This window comes from Sycon ciliatum, chromosome 4, assembly GCF_964019385.1.
Source record: "Sycon ciliatum chromosome 4, ocSycCili1.1, whole genome shotgun sequence".
NCBI classification, from domain to species: Eukaryota; Metazoa; Porifera; class Calcarea; order Leucosolenida; family Sycettidae; genus Sycon; species Sycon ciliatum.
In genome coordinates, this window is record NC_088646.1 from 6,699,895 (window position 1) to 6,724,894 (window position 25,000).

Below are 25,000 nucleotides of genomic sequence, written 5' to 3' on the forward strand. Positions count from 1 at the left end.
TTTACGCTCTTATTCATCATCAACGGATGACTAATCCATGTAAAATAAAGTTCAAGCTGATGATCACCTAAAGGGTGGAGGTGGAACTCAGAGTCAGAGTTGTGAACAACTAACATTCCTCTCTCTCTCTCTCTCTCTCTCTCTCTCTCTCTCTCTCTCTCTCTCTCTCTCTCTCTCTCTCTCTTCTGCAAATAAAATACAATGTAGAAGATATAGGAATCTACTACATTGTAGTACATAGTCAACTGCATTGTGTAAGAGTAATACTAGAATTCTCACTCTCCAATACTCTCTAATACTCTCTAATACTCTCTTGTACTCTCTAATACTCTCTAATACTCTCTAATACTATCTAATACTCTCCAATACTCTCTTATACTCTCTAATACTCTCTAATAGTTACTAGTATATCAGCGTGGCTATGTGGCTGCTCCAACATACCCTCGCCTAAGGCTCCCTGTAGCGACTGGTACAAAATAGTGCACAGGATTAGAAGAAAGTTCCAGTCCTTGCTGCTGCCCATCATCCTTCCGAACAACAATCATCCACCTCCGCTAGGACATCCACCTCCGCTAGGACTCAGCTAGGAGCGAGCATGTGTCATTGAACGAACCGTACGCTAGTACTATTAGAAGCTCAAATCTGTCAAAATACTGAAATAGCCAGCATCCCCCAGCCTCACACGAGAACGGTCTCGTGGCTATCCACGGCGGTAGTCGGCTAGTAAGCGCTGCAAGTAGATAGCAGAGGCGACGCAGGATCACTGACGACAATCTTCACAGAGGCTTTTTGCCTTTGGTCAAACTACAAACAAAGCGTAGATCTATCTACCTCTAGCTTTCTCGTGCTGAGCTGAGCTCACAACGACACAAGTCAAGGCTGGCACTGACTTGGCACTGGCAGCTTTTTGCCTTTTTGTTGTTGAGTAGATTTACGTTGTCGAGTGCGGAGTAGATCTAGCATCTTCAGTGGTGCATGTTTTGGTTTATGTGCGGCTTTTTCAGCCTTTGTGCAGTACTACTGCAAGTCCATCCCAGCGCGCGAACGCTGGAAGCAGATCTCATTCATAAACCTACCGGTATCGACGTCATCAGTGCAGTGTGTCACTGACTCACTGTGTCACTCTAGCTCTACACTACATCATATCAGTGGCAGTGTACAGCTGTGCCAACTGTCATTATCTGGCAACTGAAATCCGACACACTGGCAGCTTGGTGGCGCGCCGCGCGGCCAGGGGGTCGGATTTCAGTTGCCAGCACTGTACTACTAGTAGTACATGTACTCAGTTGGTTTGGTTTGGTTTGGTTTTTGGTTTGGTTTTTATTATTTCAGTTCGTTGCCTCAACAGTACAAAGTACAAATATCAAGAGGGACGAACGAAAAGAGAAAATAAAACAGAGCAGAGAGGAAGATGCAACTGAAAGGAAAGAAAAACGCCTCAGGAGTCAGTACTACTACATTTGTACTAGTAGACTCAACTAGGCCCTACCTAGGCTAGGGTCCAGCGGATAATGCTCCGAAAACTTTTGTTCCTACAAGTACAAATGCTCCAAAAACTATCCGATGATACTGTAATTTTATTATAACGACTCTTTAAGGGTCGCAAATAATTGTAACGCCTGCACGCATGTTGTTGTTGATTTTATTTTGCTTCGCAAGGCCAAACGGGCAATGGTGCCCAATTCTATGGAAGCGAATTTCAAAAGGGAGAGAGCGACGGGGAGAGAGAGAGAGAGAGAGAGAGAGAGAGAGAGAGAGAGAGAGAGAGAGAGAGAGAGAGAGAGAGAGAGAGAGAGAGAGAGAGAGAGAGAGAGAGAGAGAGAGAGAGAGAGAGAGAGAGAGAGAGAGAGAGAGAGAGAGAGAGAGAGAGAGAGAGAGAGAGAGAGAGAGAGAGAGAGAGAGAGAGAGAGAGAGAGAGAGAGAGAGAGAGAGAGAGAGGGGGAGGGAGGGAGGGAGGGAGATGATAAGCAATTTTGTAGCGTCAACAGAGCGATTTTGCAGTGTCAATAGAGCGATTTCGCATGCGTGATTGTCCAAAGTCCATAGCCACGGTCAACCATGGTCAACGCGGAGAACATCCTGCAGGCTTCAGACATATCCGCACATACCTGTATCCCATATGTGGCCCTTACACTTACAGCCTCAACAAAACGTATTATAACGAAGAAATGTCACCCGTTAAAACGTTAGATTGCTTCCTCGTTATATTTACATGTCTTACAAGCTACAATAGTAAAGAAAAAAGGACCAAGAAACTACAAGACTTGAAGTTACCGCGGCTATAATGTCCGCTAACACCACCAGTTACTGAACAATCAGCTCATGCGATAACATGGCACAACACTGACCGATGGTACTGACGTTCTTCAACTAACTGGCTAACACTAGTAACAGCTCTAGCAAATCTAGGATGCGCACTCCAACAGCCTTCCAACTATTGCTTGGAAGGTTCTAAGTTATAGGAGGGGAAGGCGAGCGCAACAAAGACAAGCACGAGCTGAAAGTCTCAGCTGTGAAGGACGTTGGCGGATGTTCATGCATGTCGATGACGGTACTGGCAAGACCACTGGACAATACGGTCAAACCACGATTCAAGGACGCAAAGCAACGTTCCACACAACTGGTGTGGCTCAAAGATGCGAAGATCAATAAAAGGGAAGCTATATATTTAATTTATCCTTGGCTCTCCATCCGTGTCTTACAATACATAGTCATTGTATAAGTCAGTCATTGTATAAATGCTGATTACAAGTATATTGCTTCAACAAGGCCGGCCAGGGGCTATAATATGCTCTTGGTTCAGCTGGAAAGGAAGAAAGGCTGCACAATCACAAGTCATATTCAATCTGCTGCTGAAGCCGCCACAATATTTCCCGCCAGCTCCACCACATTTCAAAGGCCTACTGTATAGTATAAGACATAATCGATTTTTCCAATGGCTGCATGCTCTCCACTGCAATGTCGATGCAGGGCAATGGCTGCGTAGTGGGTGTACCCGCAAATCCTTTCCTGACATTACACAGGGAGTGAGAGGTGTGAACCGTGTCCATGGTGTCAGGAGGGATCATTAGAATGAATTTTATTGTGGCAAGTGGTAGTCCTGCCAGCAGACAATTTGTCACTGCGTGAACCTGTCACTGCGTTGACTCTGTGAATAGTCTCTTCGTCCGAAACCGCAGATATTAGGTCAGTTCCTGCAAGTCGAGCTCGGATCAAGGTCCCTTCCATTTGCGGTAAGCCTAAAAAGTATTGCCAGATTATGTTGCCGCTCCACTTCCTTTGCTTGTGCAGTCTTCTTCTCCTTGTGGTATTTTGTAGGCAACGGAATGGTCACAAGTGCAAGTCCTCTCTGTTGATAGCACTAGACTGCAGTCTTGCGTGTACAGCTGTCGACATCTATGGAGGAGACGCGAAGTGAACATCGAACAGTCGAAGTGGTGTTTTCTCGTTGTTCCTCAGGGTCTGACGATAGCGTCTTTAGGCTAGTAGCGATACTGATTTATATGTAGACACCGATCCTTTGCTGAAGGAGCAGCTACAATAACATGCATGTGTAAGCATATCTTTTAAAGTGCTATTTTGGCAATGCTCTGACCGCCAAAGTGCAGGTTATAAGGACTTGCTTGCTACCTTGTTAATCACCATTGTATTCGACTTGAAAAGTAATGGTACGAAGGGCCTAGTCGAAACTATAATTATGGCTTCTGTGCTTCGTGTGCTGGTATAAGCATACAGAGATACAATCATGCACATGTAGTTCTGACTAACTGCCTTTGCTGAGTCCAGCTGAGCTGAGTCGAAAAGAACTACAATAGTCGTGGATTCAGTACCAAGTCGATAAGAGTACTCTGCAGCAGTGGGTGTCTGAGTTTCTTGCTCAAACACGTCCAGTTACATGTACATGACATTGTAGATGTGGACAGCTTAGTCTTAGATGTGGACGATCCGAGCTCGACTTCAACGCAGTGACAAGTAATTCACACAGTGACAAATTGTCTGCTGGCAGGACTACCACTTGCCACAATAAACCCAATGATCCCTAACATGGTTTACATCTCTCACTCCCTGGATAATGTCGGGAAAGGATTTGATACACCCACTATTCAGCCATACATGTAGCCGCCCTGCATCGAAATTGCAGTGGAGAGCAGCCTCTGGAGAATTGATTATGTCAGCAGATTGAATATGTGCAGCCTTTCTTCCTTTTTGACCCGAACCAAAACGCAAAAGCAATAGTTGAAGCATTTGTTTTAGAGCGGATTGAGAGAACTTCATAAAGTAAAAGGATCAGTCGGGGAAGTGAACTGCCTGAAAAAATGCCAAACCCACCAGGAGTCGGCCATTCAAAAAGAGGCTGAGCGGACTAAAAGTTTACAAGTTTTCCGTTGTTTGTCCAACACTAATATAACAACTACAAGCACCAGGCAGGCACAGTGGGTTGGTCAAAGACCATGATTGAGATACGAGAGGTACCTGGTTCAAGTCCTGCCTGGGAGCGGTTTTTCCAGCCGTGCTGCTACCCACAGACAGTCAACTGGGAACTTGTGGCCAGGCACAAGGGTACATGGATGCAGCTAATGGGGTCGTTCTCGGCACTTGTGCCAGTGGCAGTGGTTGTGAGACTTATCCACTCACCCCCACCGTTAGGCGCTGCATCTGCCGCTAGGGTTTACCGGGTGTTAGCGACCGTCGTGAGTTCCCTTCGAGAACGGACACGATAATTTACTTTACTTTTTAAGTTTTTACAGTACAAGCAGTTGAATGTCAGTATCACATCAGCCCCTCAGTGTTGTGTTACACACACACACGTTCTGATGCACCAGTATCCTGCTTACAATAATAACAATAATAGTGTAGGACAAATAACGAATAATTTGTAAACTTTTGATCCTCTCTTCTTCTTCTTCTCTTTTTCCTCATACAGATACTGTAGCAACACCCGGACATGACACATTGTCAGCCAGGAAAATACATAAGGAGAGTCACACGTACATGTAGATCTACGTACGACCAGCTACATGTACGTAACGCTTGCAGAGGCAAATCAAACACTGACAGTGCTAGACTGCTGCAGTGCTGCTATATTATCAGTGATACATGTAAAATAAGTACTTTGTACATGCGGGTGGTACATGTACATGTATGTCATTGTACATCAGCACTACAGACGCTCGTAATCGTATAAAGGTCGAGTCGGTGCCTAGTGCCAGACTGCCAGTGGCGCCAGTGCATGCAGTGCAGTAGTGTGAGCGGTCTTCCCGTAACTAACGACGTTACTTGTCACTTCTAAGTCTCGCGTCTAGTCCAATTCATTCCCAACTCATCACAACCACGCGCTCTTCAGCCGAACCATACAGACACCAGCAAGGACACTTAAGGTGGCTCCTACCCCTCGGGTCCAAATTTTTTTTGTTTGAAACGTGGCTACAAACGATTGTACTTTGTTCCGTAGGATATCTAGTGTACGGAGACAAAATTTTATCAAGTTCTACCGGCCAGTTTCACTCGGGGGAGGGGCCAAACATAGCATACTCACAATTGCCAATTTAGGCAAAAAAACACCGGAAAACCACTTTTTTGGCCGTAGCACTCGTAGTTACCCCGTTTTTCTTGATGTCCAACATCAGGACAGTAGTATACTTGCTAAATACCAGCATAAGATTTAGAAGTGGGTAGAATTCTGCTAGAAGGTGACCTTTTTCTCTTTTCGGAATCATCCCATTTCAGCGCACACGTCCCACATATTAGCCCCGCCCACAAGTATTTGACACTGGACTTGCCCTGTATTCGATGGTTATGCTATCATAACCTAACAATGGTATTGTGTAGCAAGTTTGAGCAGGTTCTACCGAAGGTAACTCTTGAAATAAAACTTTCAAGTGTCAAGTGATGCCATATTTTCAAGAATCAGCACATTGCACTGGGACATTGTCCAACGCCTTAGAACCCCTGACTCCACCATATGACAGATACGTATCTTGCAATAATTGATTGCAACATCTTCCGAACATAGTAGTAGAGCTTTGGATCAAGTTTTAGCAGTTTCCACCGAAGCTAACTACCAAAATAAAACTTTGAAGTCGCCCACATACAAAATGCAATAGCTGAGCATGTGCATTGAGTGTATGGTCTAAAGGTTTTCACAACTAGCTCCAATGCGGCAGATACGTGTCTTACATTACTTGATTGCAACATCTTCAGAACATAGTAGAGCTTTGGATCAAGTTTAGACAGTTTCTACCGAAGCTAACTAAATAGAACTTTGAAGTCGCCCACATACTAAATGCCATACATGTAGCTGAGCATGTGTATTGAGTGCACATGTATGCTCTAGTGTTTTTCACAACTTTCTCCAACATGAAGCCGATACTGATGTGGAATTTTGTGACTGCTTTGTCCAAAACACAGTGCTGAAGCAATGCACATTGGGCACTTTCTACTGGTAATGTAATTATTATTATACAGTGTTTGCTGCCAACATAGCAAGCAATACTGCTATACTAAATGCGTATTCCATTGGGTACGGTCCAATGACTTTTCACTTCGCATCTAGCCACTGTTCTTCGTGCATTTCTTGAATGCTTAGTCTCCGTGGTAATGAAGCTAAGAGCCACACTGGAGAAGTTTCTACTGAAGCTAACTATCAAAAATATAAAATTTCCAAGATGCTACTATTACATAAAGTAGCTGTGTGCAATGCCACTCTGTTGAACACAGTAAGCAAAATTGAGTCACTAAAACCCTATTTGCCAGATATAAGCTGTTGAGACTGATAGCAGCTGAGCTGTATGATCTGATATGGATGGCGGTTCCACACTGACCAGCACATGTACACGTGCACAGGCAGAAGAACATACAAGTAATATACCTAACGTTACTTCGAAGTCCATCATGTAAATACAAGCATATATACAAGCATCACTCCTGTTCTCCACAACCTGCAGTCCTGGGCCACTCCAGCTGGTCAGAGTGCAATAATTTCTGCAGCAGGCTTGACTTGGAAAGCTAATCACAACTGCCATGGCTGCAACATGAGTATTACCAGCGCGTTTACAGCGCTACTTGTATTATATTATTGTCAATCCATTGTGGTGTATGGCACTCGTTTTCAACAATCGAGTTTATGTCATTAGTTGCATATCCAGTGGCGTGCACCGAGTCTTGAAAGGGGGGTTTCCAGAGTTGGTAAATTTTTATCTGGAGACCTACTGTATAATCATGATTTGTGCACATGCACATCCCCCGAAAATCCCGTCCGTGATAACGGTGAGGGCTAGGGAGGAGAGGGGGGGGGCTCAAGATCAGTGGTGCAGGGCACCAATGGACTCTGGTGATGATGAGATGTGGGGCTCCTCCGACCGCTAAGTATCATGCCGGCACAAACGCGTCTGAAAGGGAACCAGGTCCAGGGGTAGAAAGGACAGAAATAAGAGTAATGAGGAGGGTACGATGTTACATGGAAATGTTGGCATAACCGGTAGCAGGATAAAACGGGTTACCTTTTACATACCAGCAGTTATTTGTAAAGAGGGTGCAAAAGTCAATGACTTGTACATATTATGACTGTACATGTTTGTTATTATTGAACACGAAAAGTTTGATAGGCCTAGCCGCCCAGGCTACACTACAGTCTATAACAGGTATACTTCACTAGTCCACTCCAGGCATGTTCATTTTCATCTAAACACTGCTTTCATTCGACGGTATCTTTCTTTCTGTTCTTATGACGAAGTTTTCAAGATGTATTGGCAATATTCCACATGATTCAATCAAGAGTTATAGACCTTGCTTCGATGGAAACTTGCGGAAGAAAAGCGAAGCCCCGCGTCCTTGAATTGCGGCCGGAGCAGCGCTTTGTTCTGAAGCAGCGCAAGTGGATCATGGACGCACATTTTTACGTCTTCCAGTCGACAACGGTTTTGACGAACATCTCTGCTGCGCACATGAGCGAGAACGAAAGGCTGTCATATTCATTTGAGTCAACAGTTTGGAAGGAGATATCGTCAATCATATCCTTGAACAGACTTGCATCACGCGTGCTTGACTCAAATTTCGAGACAAAACGGATTTCTTGAACGTCGTCGCCAATCAAGGAGCGGACCAGAGCTAGAGATTAATCTCTCTGCCGCTACTCTCCACTGAAGAAAGAGAGAATAATGTATTTTGAACTGCATGCAAAGCAACTCTCTCTCACTTCGAAATAAGGACATAGTCACTGTACTGTAAACTGCCGGCCCGTCGATCGACGCGTAGATCTACGTATGCACGATAACCAATCCAGTGGGCACACTTTTCCTTTGGCAAGATTGCCCGAAAAAAGGTGGTTTCCAGACACCAAAAAACTCATACGGTGCACGCGCCTGATATCCAACGCCAATAAAAAAAAGAAGGGGTGGGGCAAATTACCACGGTTCAACACTAGCCATATTGAACGGCGTTATGCCATGCCAGGCGCGCACACAAAATGCCCGCGCGAGTGCGCATGCATGTACACACCCGGGTAACACACATCCGTGCGACTTTACATAGCCTGCACTGTCGTTCTATGTCATAGGAGTGAGTGCACACACATATGTACATGTAGATTGTCTAATTTTGCATACGTAATAAAATTGTGTAAGTATACACACATGTGCGTGCACATATAGATAGACTCAGCGGCATACGCACGAGTGTGTGCCGATAGGGCCACATGCCAATTATCGGATTAGTCTGTGAAAGTTGCACGGCACGACAAACTTTCGGACAGTCTAAAGATATGACACAATGAATATGGAATACCCACCAGTGTGTAAGACGATTTCATACCTATTTCGCAGCGTTTGTGATTTTCGGAGCGTCCCTGTTGATATTTGATGTCCTCACTAGGTTGATGACACAGTCACAAATTATCAAATTCACCTCCAATGCCATCCAATCTGCGTTCCGCGATACATGTACAGTGAACGGTGTTGAGGAAAGCCATGCAGCAATAAAATAGTCGAGACTCCCAAGCAGAGGATACAATTCAACAGCGTATTGAAGTACGAATTGTTGTAAACAATTTTCAAGACACAATTACAAAATTTGAAGTGCGTCTTGAAACGTGTTTGAAGTGCTTCGATGTATTTACCTTCGATCTCCCTGAATCGATCCATCCACAGCTACCCGACGAATTTACCAGTCAGTGCGGGAGATGATCGAGCAAGTTATATTTGAAGGTCGCGAGATGTCAGTGGCACTGGCAGGAAATCTACACAAGCGTATTCTGAAATAATTTTCTAAGACTCAGGCGTGATTCAAGAGCGGACTTTGATTTCTCCCTTCTTATAGTACGAGCACCAGTCGACATTGCATTCTTGGAAAATCTTCTGCGAGTGCTGCCTTCCCCTTTCATAGAAAGAACGAGTGAAGAGGGACACTAGCAGCAGGTTCTAGCTAGGTCGCCAGCAGAAAAGCGAGAAGACGTTTCCTACAACGATTGATCGCACAAAAATCATCGCTACCGAAAAATTTACTGAATATCTACACTTTTCAAACGATGCGCGCGCAGAGGGTGTGAGCCACCTTAACGTACTTCCGTTGAGAGATAATATTGCTCCACGCCTCTAGACAGCTGTTTCGCTCCCTGTCGGAGCTCATCAGTAGAGGATAATAATGATGATAATGGAGGAATGATCATTCTTATACACCAGAAATGGCGCAAATGCGCGCTTTCCACATATATCAATTGAAAAAATAAAGGACCGTGCTTATAGAGATACTAGACATGGTTAACATTTTACCGTTCACGCTATTTTCGGCGGTAGGCCTGCACCGTTTTTTGTGTGTGTAGACATGCCATTTTACAGTTCACGCGCTAGATCCAACGGTACTCGTACCCCAAACCCAAAATACCGTCGGTTTGGTACCGTTTCGACGATAGAAAGCTCTTTTTAGCGGGAGAACGAAACGGTAAGATTCTAACTAGGGTTACCTCACACGTCTATCGTTGCGTCAGGAATCAGGACTCAGAAGCCGAACTGCTAACCGTGTCTCGAAAACAGTAGACTCGCCCTCTAGTAGCTCTACACGCCGACCGTCGAAATAGCGTGAACGGTAAAATGCTAACCATGTCTAATACGGTAATAAAATCTCGGTAGATCCACTTGCAAGGCGTGAAGCAGCACTGCCCGAGCGCCCGCGGCCAGATGGTCCTGATGACGGTATGTCGGTATCCGCTTCTTCCTTCCGCTCCCTGTCCGCCCGGCTAGGCTAGCGACTGTAGCGTCTGTCGATGACTTTCACGACTTCCTGGTTTCAACGTTCACAGTTTCAGCGCAAAGCATTTTTTCTAAGAATCTCACTTGGCATGAAGTAAACATCGCTATTACAATTGTATACTATACAAGTCATGGTATAGGACACATCCTACACGTATACACGTACCCACCCAGCAAAGAAGCAGTGTAGAGTTGAGTGAGTTACAGGACAGGTCATCGAAAACAGGAGAGTTAGTGATATTTGATCGGACTGTGAACGGACGAAAAGGAATGAGTCTTCGAGGGTCGAATGCGACTTCGCATAGAAAATGAGATCTTTGTAGCCGAGTGCTATCGCTGTAATTATTTTGTCTGTATGCTTCGAATTCAGTTCTGTTTGATGACAAGACCGGTGTACGTCAAAAGGTGCAGGCGTGTGGCGTGACGCTTTCCTCTACTGTGCTGCCAGCAATATGCCTTTTGGGGCCCTGAACCTATCCGATAACCAAGTATTATGATCGGAGCGAAAGACTGTTTTTGTGGTTGACCTGACTCATGAGCTGTTGCAGGAAGTCACTTCTCGCTCAGGCATACGATAGTCGCTGGACAGAGAGCGAACCTCTATCGAACCGGACATGACCACGGCCGCTACCGCGAAGGCTCGCTGGTCGTGCTGTTCATGTCAGGGTGAATTGGACGAAGCCAAGGTGTTGCCGTGTCTTCACTCCGTCTGCGCCACTTGCCTAGCACTGTCCAGGCAGAACGATGGATCGCTGTTCTGCGGCGAGTGCAAGACCTCTATCAGTGCTGAGCAGCTGGACAGGCTGAAGTTCGACTACTTGGCCAGGGACCAGTTCGTCCTGCGACAGCTGGCTAGCAGTGATGTGGAGAAGGCGTTTGCTTGCGAGGCGTGTGCAGGACCGGAAGTGGCCAGTGCCAAATGCCTGGACTGCAATCAGTTCCTGTGCGAGGTTCATCAGCGCGCGCACGCAAGCAGCAAAGCAGCACATTCGCACAAGATAATGACCGTCACCGACCTGCATTCCAGTCTGCAAGCGGCGCTGGCGGGGGACGACGGCAGTGATCACGGCGAAAACACGGACGACCTTTCTCAGCTCGCTCTCGTGCGAAGCGACACATTACTGTGTGCCCAGCATGATGCAATCGAGTTGTGGCTGTACTGCAAGAACTGCAGCGAGTTTGTGTGCAGGGACTGCATCAATGCCGAGCACAAGTCTCACGAACATACTTTCCCCGAGGATGTCCTCGACGAGGCGATCGCCCTGCGGCAGGACATTGGTGATTGCGAGCAGGCGCTACCAATGCTGGCTGATCTGCAGGATATTGTCAACTCATCGATGCAAGTGCTGGTCTCCAATGTCAACAGGATAGCGCAGGAAAGCCTTGAGAATGCAATTGGAGACGCCACGCGGCTGGTGGAGTGCCGCGCTCGACAGTTGCACACGGATCTCATCGGCATGTACGACAGTAAACTCAAGGCACTGGACAAGCAAGCCAACAAGCTTGCCTCCCTGATCGAGCAGCTGGACTATGCTGCCGAGTTCGTCAAGTCTGCCGTGCGCCACTGCACGCCAACGCAATGCCTGGCCCTGAAGGGCACGGCGGACGCTCACATGACCCGTCTTCTGGACGTGGCCAACCATTTGTGGAAACCACCGGACAAATATGGGGAGTTGCGCATAGAGTTTGGCTTGTTTGCTTTGCCAATGGCCCAGAAGATTGTGAAGCAGCTAGGAGAGGTGTCATCTACAACAGAGTTTGAACCACAATGGCTTATTGTCAAGAGCACGTGCTACACGGTCGAGACGGTTACCGTTAAAGTTGTCCTGGACAACGATACAGAGCAGAGCACTGCAGATACCGACGCTGACGCCTCTGCTGTTTGCGATGCGTGCTGCATGGTCGTCGGGCCTGACAGTCGGCCACAGGACGTGAGACTTCTGGACAGGGCGGACGGCGCGGCGAGTGCCGCCGAGTTTGCCTTTGTGCCTGACTCGGGCCCAGGCGTATACTATGTAAGTGTGGTAGTTGCCGGTGAGCCGATCCACCGGGCCACGGCTACAATCACGGCACTGCTGGCACCATGGACATTCCGCTACCGAGCCAAGTCGTATGTACTGCAGGAGGAAGGTAATGACGACGCGGTCAAGATCTCCAGCTGCGGCCGACATATCCACTGTGAAGATGAATCGCCACAACAATGTGATGACGACTGTGCTCCTCCACACCACAGCTTGCGGTCTTTGAGCTGCTGGCATTTGACCAAGCCCTACAGAGTCATCATTGCGGACACCGAGATCCAGAAATCCGCCACTGAAGGTTGGAAATGGCAGCTGAGAATAGAGAGACAAAAGGCGTGTGTCGGGCGGCCCGTAGATGATCAGCCGGCATTTGGTGTTGGCATGCTAGTCAACGTGACGCAGCAAGACATCATGGATCCGACCTTACTGGAGCACACACCTGAGGCCCCGTTTCAGCTGAACACGGCCATCTGTTTCTCCACGGGCATGGCTTGCTGCAGCCTGTCCCAGTGCCTGATGGTCAGTGGAAAACCTGGCGCTTGCGGCGATGGCGGCCAAACGACGCCGTGGCCAGAAGAAGCTGCTTTCCAATTTCAAAATGGCGGCAACGTAAGCATGGAGTACTGCTTTGAGCACGATTTCCTCATCATATCTCACAGCAATCAGGATGTGAAGTGTATCATTGATCTGGTTTCACGTACCATGCAACTAGTCCCGAGCACTGCAGACAATGCGCAGTACTTCATGATCACTCCTGATAGAGAACGCCTCCAGTCGAAGGTCGGCTACAAGTACGGCCGGGGCAGTCGCGGGTCAATGGCTATGCAGAGCTATGGGTGCATACTCTCCGTGCTACCCGTCGTATGGGTGGCAGCTGATTGTGTCTGTGATGTGCACCTAGACTTCTCACTGCCACAGGAAAGTGAGGGGAAAGGCACGTGAGCCGACGACAAGCCAGGTCATCACGGCTCTCAACCGCACCTCGCGGACTGAGATCCAATGATCAAACCTTTGCAAGCATCATGGTGATGCATATGAGAAGGCCGCAGTGGTGGAGACTGGACTGGAGATATCCTGTATATAGAGGCCCGCTGGATTGAGTGGACCGCTACTATGATCAGTGGCCGGGGTTGAATTGTGTCGGCCAGCCACTCAGGTTTGCTTTGCCGTCTAGAACGTTTGCTACGGTAGCTCCCCGAGTATGTTTGCTCTCAGTGACTCAATTGAACTCTTGCATGCATAGTGCCGCAAGCACCACTGTGATTACCTGCCTGCTGTCACGGTAACCCGGCAGTACGTGCCAGAGTGGATAATACTAGCATTTGCACTCATGGCCTTTTGCCAGCGTCAGGCCTGCACTCAGCGGATATCGTGACTCGGGCGTTTCTCAGTGTTGACTGTTCGTTCTATTTGCCTATTGTGTGAGTTGTGTCAATAATAATAATCAAAGTAGACTGGCCATTTTGCCAAGGTACATTGTTGAACTGATCTCGTGACCTGATGATATTTGGAAGCATCGCTGTACTTTGGTGCATGTGGAAAGAATTTTTAAAAGAAACATAATCGTATGATGCTACATCAACAATCATGATCCTGCTTGTGATGCTACATCAACAATCATGATCCTGCTTCCCTGACTTCAAAGTGTCACTGACTTGTCAAGTCCCGGGTCTTGTCATGGGCATATCAAGACTCAGCGGCCGGGAAAAGTAAAATGCATTTTAAAGCCGTGTTCTCGGCCCCGGCACCGTTCACTACACAATGCCGGATTTCGTGGTTTTGTTGGTCAGCCGGGGGAGATTGTGGAGGCCCAAACGAACCGGCCCACCACGACATAATCATAATGATCTACAATGATTACGCGCACACTTGTACATTGTATCCGGTGTAGCGCGAATGTGCGAACTTTACTTTACTCCACATGCTTGCTGGTACATGTACATGAGTGGCCAACCCAATCCGACCCGGGGTCAAAAGTAGCGCTGCGTTTCCATTTCAATTACATGCAGCATTGTTGTTGTTGTTGTTGAAATTTTATTTTGTATCGCAGACCAAACGGGCAATGGTGCCCAATATTATGATGGCATCAAAAGAAACATCATGCACGGACAGTAATGTCGGTGCAGAAGAAGGCTTCAAGAAGCCCATCCAGGGGCGCCTGGCCGCATGACCGTTGACCGTTGACCGTTGACGCCCATCGCCGGAGGCGATGATAGCAATGCTACGGCAGAAGCCATAGCAACTTGTCGCATGAGCTGGCTTGGCAACATTACTTGGTCGGCTGATTTCATTTTCGGCTCATGCCATGGGTCGGATTTCATGTACAGTACAGTACAGTGTGCATGACTGATTGACTGTACTCTTGACCTTGATGACGTCACATTGACGTGAGTGTCGTATGAAACGACGTCATACTTCACTGGCATTGTAACGGTTGCGTCATAGTACATGCTTCTGAGAAAATGATGATCTGTTTGTGTGTGATCGATCGTGAAGCAGGCTGCAACGCGCTGGACAGGTACAGGTGACAACAGACTACACTGTCATGTCGTGTTCTTGTTGAAGAGGACGACGTCGGCCAAAGGCAAAGTACACGATCTACATGCAGGAAGGGACCCAACAATGACAGCTCAGTCAGAGTAATGAGCTAATGCAGTAGAGGGCACTCGGAAAGTTTCGTCTCCTTCAGTGGGCTTCACGGCAGCGTTGGCCAGAAGCAAGTGGAAGCCAAGGTAGCTTACAAAATTTATAGTGTCTGTGTTAGGCTGTCGTTTGGACCATCGTCTTTGCTTCTAGCCATGGAGTCGGCTGACAGTATTCAGAACGTGGAACGACAGTGCAAGGTAACTCCGTAGAAATACCCATTGCCTTTTTTCTAAAAGACATCAAGCTGCAATGCCACAATGAAACTTTTTCTCTCGATTCCCACCGTAGATGGTGTACGAGCGCTGTGGGGTTTTCAAGCACATCGCCACAACGACTGGGGAAGAAACACAAGTTCCTGGAAGGCTAGTGCTGAAAGAAGTAGTAAGTGTGAGAATTCACCACGTTTAAATGACTGCCAGTCTCTACTTTTCTTGTCCTATTCTTCGAGTTTGTCTTCCACTTTCTCGAAGACAACCGTGCACACAACAAAGCACAACAAAGCACAACCGTGCACTGCAAACATGTGGAATATTAGTAACGTATCACACATCAGAACGCTGAAGAACTGAAATCACAGAATCCACAATACTAGTATCTGGACGAGTCAGTAGCAAAGCAACACAGCACAACAGCAGGAAAACAATATCACAAACATCACAGGTATAACAAATTACAGCAAGCCCATATGCAGATAGCCAAAGCAAGGCAGGACATACTGATGCTGTTACATGTATATGTACATGTACGAATACAGAAACTCAACATTTCTTTGAGCTTCATCTGCACACAGCAGTAGCATCTGTGGAGAGAGAGAGAGAGAGAGAGAGAGAGAGAGAGAGAGAGAGAGAGAGAGAGAGAGAGAGAGAGAGAGAGAGAGAGAGTGTGTGTGTGTGTGTGTGTGTGTGTGTGTGTGTGTGTATGTGTGTGTGTGTGTGTGTGTGTGTGTGTGTGTGTGTGTGTGTGTGTGTGTGTGTGTGTGTGTGTGTGTGTGTGTGCCTTCATCCCTAGTGCTATTGCAATAACTCACCGACACAGCAGTAGGGTCAACAGGTTTTTGGAAGGAATGCTCAGTGCACAGCTTGGCCACTTCCGTCCACACTTCAGGTTGCACTGTGGGTCATCCGCAGATAAAGAATTGTGGTATAATTGGGGAGTGGGCCAAGTGCCATTCACTATATCACTGAGTTGAAGAACATTTGTGCTTTGGAAAAAGAGTAACCCAATGCCGCAATGGACATGTACATGTAGGTATGCTCGCTAGGGGGGGGGGGGGGGGGGGGGGAAGTACAGTGAAACCTATCTAAGGTGACAACTCAAGGGACGAGAAAAAGTGGTCGCCGTGGCCAGGTGGTCTTCTTATCCAGGTTCAGTGGGTCACGTGACCATGTCCACATGTGATACTGTAGAGGCAGAAAATTTCGCCGGTCAATAATTTCGTCCAACTCCAAAGAAAGGGATTTCGTCCGATTGAAAATTTAGTCCATGGACTATAACAGTGTATTGAAACGCTGGACAAATCGACATTCGTCCGTCATTTAATTTAGTCCCAAAGCTCCTTGGACGAAAAAGACGAAATTAAATTCCAGACGAATATTTCTGCTTGTACAGTACATCATTTTGATCAGTGCATCACAGTGCACACACCTATGCTACTCTAGCACGGCTCATGTGCCTGGGGTCCTCAGACCTGTCAAATGTCGTGCATGCACCATGTACATCTACACTTCCTGCACTGATGTGTAGATCTACCATGCCTGGTGCACCATGCAATGCGTACATTTACATGACTAGCACTGTGCAACGCGGTCGCGGGTGGGTGGTCGTCGGTCGCGTTGAGCGAGTGGTCGCCTTGTCCGAGGTGTTTTGAATTTTAATGCGTCCGTGACAAGGAAAAGTGGTCGCCATATCCGAGTGGTCGCCATTACAGGTTTTACTGTATGGGGAGAAATAATTACAAAATTTCATTTTGAACATGTGTAGAGATTGTTAGATGAGCAATAATAATTATTATCTTTTGAGAAAAATATAATGGGATTAATGAGCAACGCAAGGCTTGACAAGCCTACCGCTCTTTCCAATCAACATCTCAGATTTCCACAAGCACTTTCATTGCTATTCAGGTAGATACAGGAAGATACACTTGTCACGCTCAGGCTGTTGGTAACTTTCCAAGGTTTCACCTTCTTCTCCGAGTACTATGATTGTGTATAGTCATGTATAGTGTAGTTGCTGCAGCTTATGTGTACCAGGGAGTAGTATTGTACTACTCCCTGATTTGTACGGCTTGTGCTGCATTGTCTGCGTACGTAAGGGGCCGTCCGGCGTTGCCAATTGTTTTTACAAAGCGGAGAGTTTTAGTATTTTTCAGCCCCACCCACCCACCCACCTTTCCTGCAGGTAAAACAAATTCGAATGAAATATTGATGTCAATTTTCGGCACCCGAAACAACTGGGCATTCTCAGTCTGCATTCAATGATTATTTTCAAAACGAATCTCCTATAACCCACCCACCCCCAAGCGAAAACTTTTTCGTTTTGTGAAAATTATTGGTAACCGTGGATGGCCCCTAACTACATGTACCCATTACCGCTTATATTTGGCAGGAGATCTCGGTTAATAATAGTCGCCGTCATCAAAATTTAATACTCTCAGTACCGATTTCATGTTGATTTGCAGTACTGTAAGACCAGTAATGTTCACGAACAATTAATTCTAACGATTTAACGAATTTAAAAGCACCGTTAACATTTGAAGCCGTTATGCACTAAGCGATATGTACATGTGCAGTCATTTGCCAGTTTTGAGACAGAATTCGTTAGAATTTCACCTCGCTAACCCAGGGAAATCCGGAGATCGTTAACTTTAAATCTGGTCTTACAGTTCCTAGTGTCCATTGTCTATGCAGGCCCTGTGCGTGTCATGATGAGAACGTTGAACTGTTTTCTCTTCAGGATGGTGAGGCGCAAGTCGACTGGATGCCCGTGAAACACATCGATTCTGCTGATGACGACGGAGGATGGGCTTTGGTTCGCCAAACATGTGAGTAGTGTGTAGTGGTGATAAGGTGATGCCTGGATCTAATAATATTGAATTCGCTTATAATGATAAATTGCACACTGGTAACACATTTGTTTTGCCTCGGTACAGTACAAAAGTTCAGGTTTGCAAACATGCACTGCTCATGCTTTGAGGCTAGCGTGGCCGCGTGCTGTGCAAGTACACCGCTCCCAGGGCCGGGTGTCAGTTGCTACCACTGTACAGGGAAATTGGCACTGTTTGAGTCTCAGTTGGTGTCAGCATCATTTCTCAGTGCTCAATTCACCAGAACTGACTGGTAGATTGAAGTCCCCGAAGGTATTGTTTCCGAAGGGCGTACTAATTATGGTGCATGCTTCAGTTTGTATGATAATACTATGTGTATACCCCCCCCCCCCCCCCCCCACTCACACACACACCCACAAGCTTATACATTTACACACACACACACACACGCACACACACACACACATACACCTCAGACCTCAGACCTCAGACGTGCCCATCGCGGAAGCGATGATAGCGAACAGCTATGTTAGGCATAGCAACTTGTGCTGGGATTACACCATTCAACAGCTTGCAAGGCTGATGAATTGACCGCCACTATTTTCTAGCCTGGTACACACATACACACACACACACACACACACACACACACACACACACACACACACACACACACACCTTGACCTTGACCTTTGACGCCCATCGCCGGAGGCGATGATAGCAATGCTACGGCAGAAGCCATAGCAACTTGTGCTGGGATTGCACCATTCAACAGCTTGCAAGGCTGAAGAATTGACCGTCACTATTCAGCCTGGTCTACACCATACAGCTATTTTTGAAGTGACTTTCTCTGGCCAGTGAATCCCTATTTTTGGTCTTTTCAATTTTTTTCCCGCACACACATCACACCACATACTCTGGCATGCACTGGCTGTTGGTAACCACCCAGGAGAATGAAAGGAAAGTCAGGAGAAGAGTCTGAGAAGAGAAGAAAGACGTGTATGACCATAATTGTCGGGAATCGAACCCGCAATCTATCGATTGGAAATCGCTGCACATACCACTGCACCATATGGGACACACACACACACACACACACACACACACACACACACACATGCACGCACATGCCGACTTGTACATGCAGTTGATTCTCTCTTCTGTTTTTCTCTTCATTGCAGCTGAGTTTGAAATCGATGAAGAGTACAAGCATCTGGCTGTTAACTTCAAGCTGAAAGATGTAGTGTCCGTGGGTCGTGCTGAGGCTGTAATGAAACTACCTTGCCTCACGTTTGAGTTCTCAGATGAACAAACACCATGGGAATCAATATACTTCCATTCCACGCAAACATCTGAATTCTGGCAGTGCCTCAACCGATACCTCATTCTGGCACGGTATGACTTGTGTGCATGTATGGGTTTTTTGTGTTTATATTAATAGCAAGAGTAAATTACCAAGAGTGTGCAACTCGACAATCCCACGGCCCATTGTGGTAATTTTACAGCAGTGTTTCGTCGCCATTTGACTCACTGACATCTTCGCGCGTAGCCAGGGATCAAAGTATTAAAAAAAACTGTATATCCTAGGTGTGGTAGCCAAAGCAGAACAACGGACGGTACATGCATGCGTCCTGAACCCGAAGAACTGACACCGTATCTAGAACACGAGCCCTGACAAGCAGACACACTTGATCATACTTCTGCCACGAAATGAAGCGATAAAAAAAGTCCAACGTTGGTGACCCCATCGCAGCTCGCAATAGAAGTTGCACACTCTTGCCTTGGTTGTGCACTCTTTGTAATAGCTGCGTTAGGGATTTGTGCCAAGTGCCAATTTCGCCGTCACAATCTCTCTGGGTATGTGAATGCGCTGCGATGGTTGTAATACCCAGGAAAGTCTGAATCACATCGCTGCCCGAATGCTTCCCGATCGTATAAGAAGCTACTTGGGCAGTATAGAAGAGAAATGGCTGTTAGGGGCAGTAGTAATTGAAGTTGCTTGCTTACAACGTTGACCTCATGCTTCTTACCTAGTGCGCTGATACTGTCTGACTCACGACTGCCACCCGTTGTGCACAAGGAGCACATTGAAGTTTCCACAGGGCGTAGCTGCTGTAAATCACCACTTCAATGCCCAGCATCCAGGAATTTTAGTAAATTCAACCCCTCATAAGTTGAACTCAAGTGGGCCAACGAAATTTGTGCTCCAAAGGCACTACATTTTATGATGCTCCAGCAGTGCAAACCTCACTAGGGACATACATTTACAGTGACCCTTTGTTTCCAGCCCGACAAACACCTGATGAGGCCCCAGGTAGCAGCGTGGGTCAGTGTCGCCAACGGAGTGGTAAGAAGCAATCGTTGACGGTGGTTGACCATTCACGAAACTGTAACCCCCTAAGTCTAGTCGCACGCAGGCACGAGAGACAATATCATGAAGAAATAATGGTCAGGATTGACAAGAAACATGACCCCTCATGGTGTGCTATCATAAAAAAAATTCAGAATTATTTGTAAAACTTTTCGCACTTGAATTGAACTTTTTGCATTGTACATGTAAACGCTTTCCTATACTGACATTTCCCCTGTATTGGTCTTCTCCATTGCTGCTACTGCCCGCTGTTGCTACTGCTGCTGCTGCTTTTGCTGCTGTTGCTGCTGTTGCTGCTGTTTTGCTGCTGCTGCTGTTGCTGCTGTTTTGCGTGTGCTGCTGCTGTTGCTGTTGGCTGCGATGGCATTGGTGATGGTGATTCGCTGTTGCTGCTGCAGGTCTCCATCAGAAGGTGGTGTGTATCGCGTTGAGGGAAGGACGGATGAGTTGACGAAGTCCTTGCACGGCCTGAACTTTAGTGCTGAGGAGAGTCAAGGAATTGTGTCTGTAAGTAGTCACTACTAGTCGACTCTAGAACTCGTAATAGTGTCCGTATAAGATCAAATGACATGCACTTTCAGGGTATACCTACAATACCTTCAGGAAAGAATGGATCTTGCGTTTTCTTGATTATTAGCCCTGGAAACTGGAACCTTTCTAATGGTGGCTGGTATGTCGTCAAGAAAGATTTTCCCTGGGGAGTCGCTGGTACTCTCGGATCAAAAATAATGGTGCCCTGCCTCGAGACCGGCCTTGCGCACACTCTGGGGGGGGGGGGGGGGGGGGGTTATGTACTCTTGCCAATATGTATTTTGTAACCAGGGTGCATGTACATTTGAAGTGATAAACTCACTGCACATAGGCCGGTGGGACCAAGCAGTCACAGACTGATGTGAAGTACATTGTGGCGTTGTTTCTTTCTGTCGCCGGCTGTGCTAACTGCAGACGTTCTTTTCTACCGGTGTGGAGGTGCTTGGTGGCTTTTCTCGTGTCACCCAGTTCATGCGCAAGCAGCTTGGTGCTAGCCATGATGCGGGAGATTCAGTAGATGAGATGGAGGAAGTCCACGCACCGGCCGTGGACAGCATTCTCCCTAACGACACTCACAGCAGTGAGCAGTCAGTAACAGCAAGCCTTCAGCAGCAGCAAGTAGTGCTAGACAATGATAGTCCCCTTGACTCCTTGGTGCCTAGAACTACAGTTGATGATACAAGACAACAGTCGGACCTCGCCGAAAGAAGCATTGAAACCACCGCCAGCACTACTGTTGAATCATTGGCAGCAACGTCCTGTCCCCTTGGTTCTATCACTGGTGATTCGATGGCCGTGGATCTCGATGCAACACCCGTGTCCAGTGTTGACCGTGAACACTGTGCTGCTGCTGCTGCTGCTGCTGCGCCTACTGCCGCTGTCATCGTCACTGAACCGATGAGCTCCGTTGGTGGCCAGTCATCCCTTCTGCAGCAGCGACACACTAGCTCCGTAGATCAAGCTGTCGACTCGTCGTCGAGCGGCACAGAGTTTTCCGAGGACCTCTTCCAGTCAGCGCAGTGCAGTGTGGTCATGGATGAGCCGTCCGTGCGCATCCATCCCGTTGCATCCCCTGCTGACGATGGTGATGTTAACTCACTGCTCAGTTTGCAGAGCGCGGTAAGGGCTTACTCCATATTATCATAATGGTCTCTAAACCCTATTGTGATATTTTGACAATCTGACCTTAAAGGTCAGCTGCAAATGAACTACAGAAGGGATTGAATGCCGGTATTGCGGCACTCCTTTTAATAGGAAATTTTTTTAAAGCCACTAAAATGATCTGTCACTCGATTGTCGGAAATCATTTACTTGATGTAGTATGATATTTGGGAAACAGAATTAGTCATATACTTCGATTATGAAGCCTCGTTTTGCTACCAGCTAGGTGTGTACATATAGGTAGTGCACAGTGCAGTGGCCGGGTGAACAGTTCTCTCCCAGGCCTTGTCCTTGTTAGATCTGTCTTTCAAAAACCACCTGTCCTCCTTGTGTTTGTGTATCTCTGAATGTTTAGCCCGGGGCAACTTTGGTCGATTTGGACGGGTATTTCAGGCGTGAAGAGCATGTTACCATGGAAGAGTGGAAGCGTCACCTGACACCATCCGGCCATGTTCAGAACGTCGATAGGTTACGTCGTCGCATTTTCAAAGGGGTACGTCTAGTTTGTATCTCTGTCTATCTGTATGTGTATCTGAGTGTGCTTGTGGTAATCCATTGCATATTCTGCATTGCCTTCTTGTGTTGGACCGTGCTTCTCACTTCGGTCATCAATGCCAGCTACAGTAACGACTGCTTTCTTTAGGCAATTGCAATGTTCACAAGCTGGCAGACACAATACAAGGTGATGTATCAATCGGCTCTATGTGTCCACATAGAGCCGATTGATACATCACCTTGTATTGTGTCTGCCTTTGCTATCGGTTTGTCCAACCCACCTTTTGAATCTTGCTGCAGGGTATCTCTCCCGATGTCCGGCCAATCGTATGGAAATTCCTTCTAAATTACCACGATTTCAATGCCAGCAACCAGGAACGCGAGCAAGCGATTGCCATCAAGCGGTAGGTTACGCAAGTACTTGCAGTTGTGTACTGCTAAACTGACTTACGTGGTGAATAACTTTACTTAGCCTCTTTCTTTGTTCCATTCTAGTCTGATGTGATGCTCAGTTACTGCTGTGCTTGTTGCTACCATGTATCCATGTGTTCGTGCAGTCATTTCTAAAGGATTCGTTGTGTCTTGTGTGTTGTGTGGCTTTCTTCTGCACCCCACTGGGCAGTGAGCAGTACTTTGCTCTTCAGCAGCAGTGGCAGACAATGTTCCCGGCCCAGCTGAAGCGATTTACGCTGATGGAGCGTCGTCTGGAAATCATCGGTAAGTCATTGGCAATGCAGTGCAGGCACCTTGCCACATGATGGCGTTCTTTATGCAGATAAATGTATTCGAGAAGACTGGAGGAGGCGCCCAGTGTCCTCAGAGTGCTCCAATGTTGCAGCGGCAGAGCATCTTACAAACTACAACAGTGGATGGAACAAGACTGGCTTGTTGCAACACTCTGAGTAACATGCTCAGTGCTATCATCATGCAGTTTGTTGTACTGTGTTATTCAAGAAGACATATCCTCGAGTTTCTGGCCTGTGTCCTTGATATCGTGCATCATGTGTAAGTCATAATTATGGCTCTTCGTTTCCGTGTTGTGTGCTCAGATAAGGATGTGATTCGCACAGACAGGACCCACCCCAAGTACGCAGTAGCTGGTGGCCCGTATCTGAAGAGCTTGGAAAGCATTCTCCGCACCTACAGCATCTTCAATTTCGATCTGGGTAAGCGGTGGGCACTCTGTACATTGAGACAGGTACTAGGTTGGCCTCTTCAAACGTAGGCCTGAGTGACCTGCTGCTGCCTAAGCAGCACAGGTAAAAGAAGTGATAAATGTAAGTCGTCTTGCACAACAGCCGGGGGAATGTGATGATGTAGAAACAATAGAAATAGAGAAGAAGCACAAGCAACCACCCATGGCGGGATGGGTCAACAAGGCGGCAGTGTGTCAGCTTTATCGCTTTACAGTATTGGCTGTTTGGGGTTTGTACGTTTCAGTATCAATCTGTTCCCTCGGAAAAAACGCGATTCCGTGGCCGCCGCAATTTTTTGCAGAAATTGTCATCATCTGCGGAAATCACGGAATCCACACTTTTGCCCGCGGGATCTGAATTTTCGCAGGTAAATTACAAAAATTAATAAAATTCCTACTCAGAAAGCAGCAGAAAAGTTACTTTGCGATCTGTTTGAGCACATTGCTCTTGCCAGTGTTGGTGAGTGCAGGTCTCTCCAAGATTCTTCACTCCCATTCAGTTTGTGGCGGCAAAGGATAGTGTGAAAAGTATTCCTTCATGCAACGAGTTGTCATGTCCCCTACAATTACAAGGAGGGTGAGGAACTTGCAGAAAGTGCCGCAGATTTTCGATATTAAGTTACTGCAAAAAATGCCGCAGAATAACCCTCTTTTCCCCGCGGAATTTGCCGCGGAATTCAGAATTCTTGTCCGCGTTTTTACAAAGGGACAGGTCAATCCCTGACTCGCCCATTACGGTCAGGGGCTACCGAGCAATTGCACTAGTATTGCCTTTGCTCTACTCGCTGGTATCACTTGCCTATAGTGAAGATCCCAGGTTCGAGTCCTGGTGGTGACAGTCTGATTTTTCTTCAGACTTTTTCCCTTTTCATTCCCGCCAACTAATTGTGTATACCTGGCTTTTGCGCGGTGTGTGTTTAAAATTAACCTGCCTTGTTTGTCGGTGCTCCCCTTCTGTTGTCTGATGACATCTGATTGCAGGCTACGTGCAGGGTATGAGTGACTTGCTGTCTCCGATTCTGGCTGTGATGGATGATGAGGTGGATTCATTCTGGTGCTTCTCTGGACTCATGGACACTGTGGTAAGTATTTTTTTTGAAAGCCCTCCACCGTGAGGTCGCAACCTCGTAATTGTCGCTCTTCAAGGCCTTTAGTAGTCGAACGGCACTCCCGTTTCGTTCTTTCTTTGTCCATGTAGCAATCGTAAAGTGTGAAGAATCTAGCAGCAATTAGCATGACAGTGCATTTCACTGCGGGCCGTTCACATGACTGGCTTCCTTCAGCTTTGACCGTTGG

The 25,000-nt window shown here is 47.0% G+C and overlaps 3 protein-coding genes across 3 annotated transcripts in view; 2 read left to right on the forward strand and 1 right to left on the reverse strand.

Annotated features, from left to right (window-relative positions):
- LOC135814153 (bone morphogenetic protein receptor type-1B-like) overlaps nt 1-942 on the reverse strand; it is an 11,125-nt gene extending 10,183 nt beyond the window's left edge. Inside the window, exon 1 of the mRNA XM_065327230.1 lies at nt 442-942. Coding sequence (XP_065183302.1) covers nt 442-526 — 85 coding nt within the window. The 5' untranslated portion in view covers nt 527-942. The remainder of the gene's footprint in view (nt 1-441) is intronic.
- A 9,454-nt stretch (nt 943-10,396) lies between these two features.
- On the forward strand, nt 10,397-14,182 carry LOC135814154 (E3 ubiquitin-protein ligase TRIM71-like). The gene has a single exon (XM_065327231.1). It carries the CDS (start codon nt 10,856-10,858, stop codon nt 13,202-13,204), a length of 2,349 nt encoding a protein of 782 aa, XP_065183303.1. The 5' UTR covers nt 10,397-10,855; the 3' UTR covers nt 13,205-14,182.
- Nucleotides 14,183-14,854: 672 nt separating this feature from the next.
- Nucleotides 14,855-25,000, forward strand: part of LOC135814156 (TBC1 domain family member 22B-like) — a 13,648-nt gene continuing 3,502 nt past the window's right edge. The window contains exons 1-11 of the mRNA XM_065327232.1: nt 14,855-15,105; nt 15,197-15,289; nt 17,861-17,948; nt 19,133-19,346; nt 20,721-20,829; nt 21,268-21,972; nt 22,370-22,507; nt 22,810-22,913; nt 23,132-23,226; nt 23,559-23,675; nt 24,686-24,786. Of these exons, the coding sequence (XP_065183304.1) occupies nt 15,061-15,105; nt 15,197-15,289; nt 17,861-17,948; nt 19,133-19,346; nt 20,721-20,829; nt 21,268-21,972; nt 22,370-22,507; nt 22,810-22,913; nt 23,132-23,226; nt 23,559-23,675; nt 24,686-24,786 (1,809 nt within the window). The 5' untranslated portion in view covers nt 14,855-15,060. The remainder of the gene's footprint in view (nt 15,106-15,196; nt 15,290-17,860; nt 17,949-19,132; nt 19,347-20,720; nt 20,830-21,267; nt 21,973-22,369; nt 22,508-22,809; nt 22,914-23,131; nt 23,227-23,558; nt 23,676-24,685; nt 24,787-25,000) is intronic.

Bases quoted from the DNA above. Each gene is read 5' to 3' on its own strand.
- LOC135814154 (XM_065327231.1), top strand. From the start codon at position 10,856: ATGACCACGGCCGCTACCGCGAAGGCTCGCTGGTCGTGCTGTTCATGT.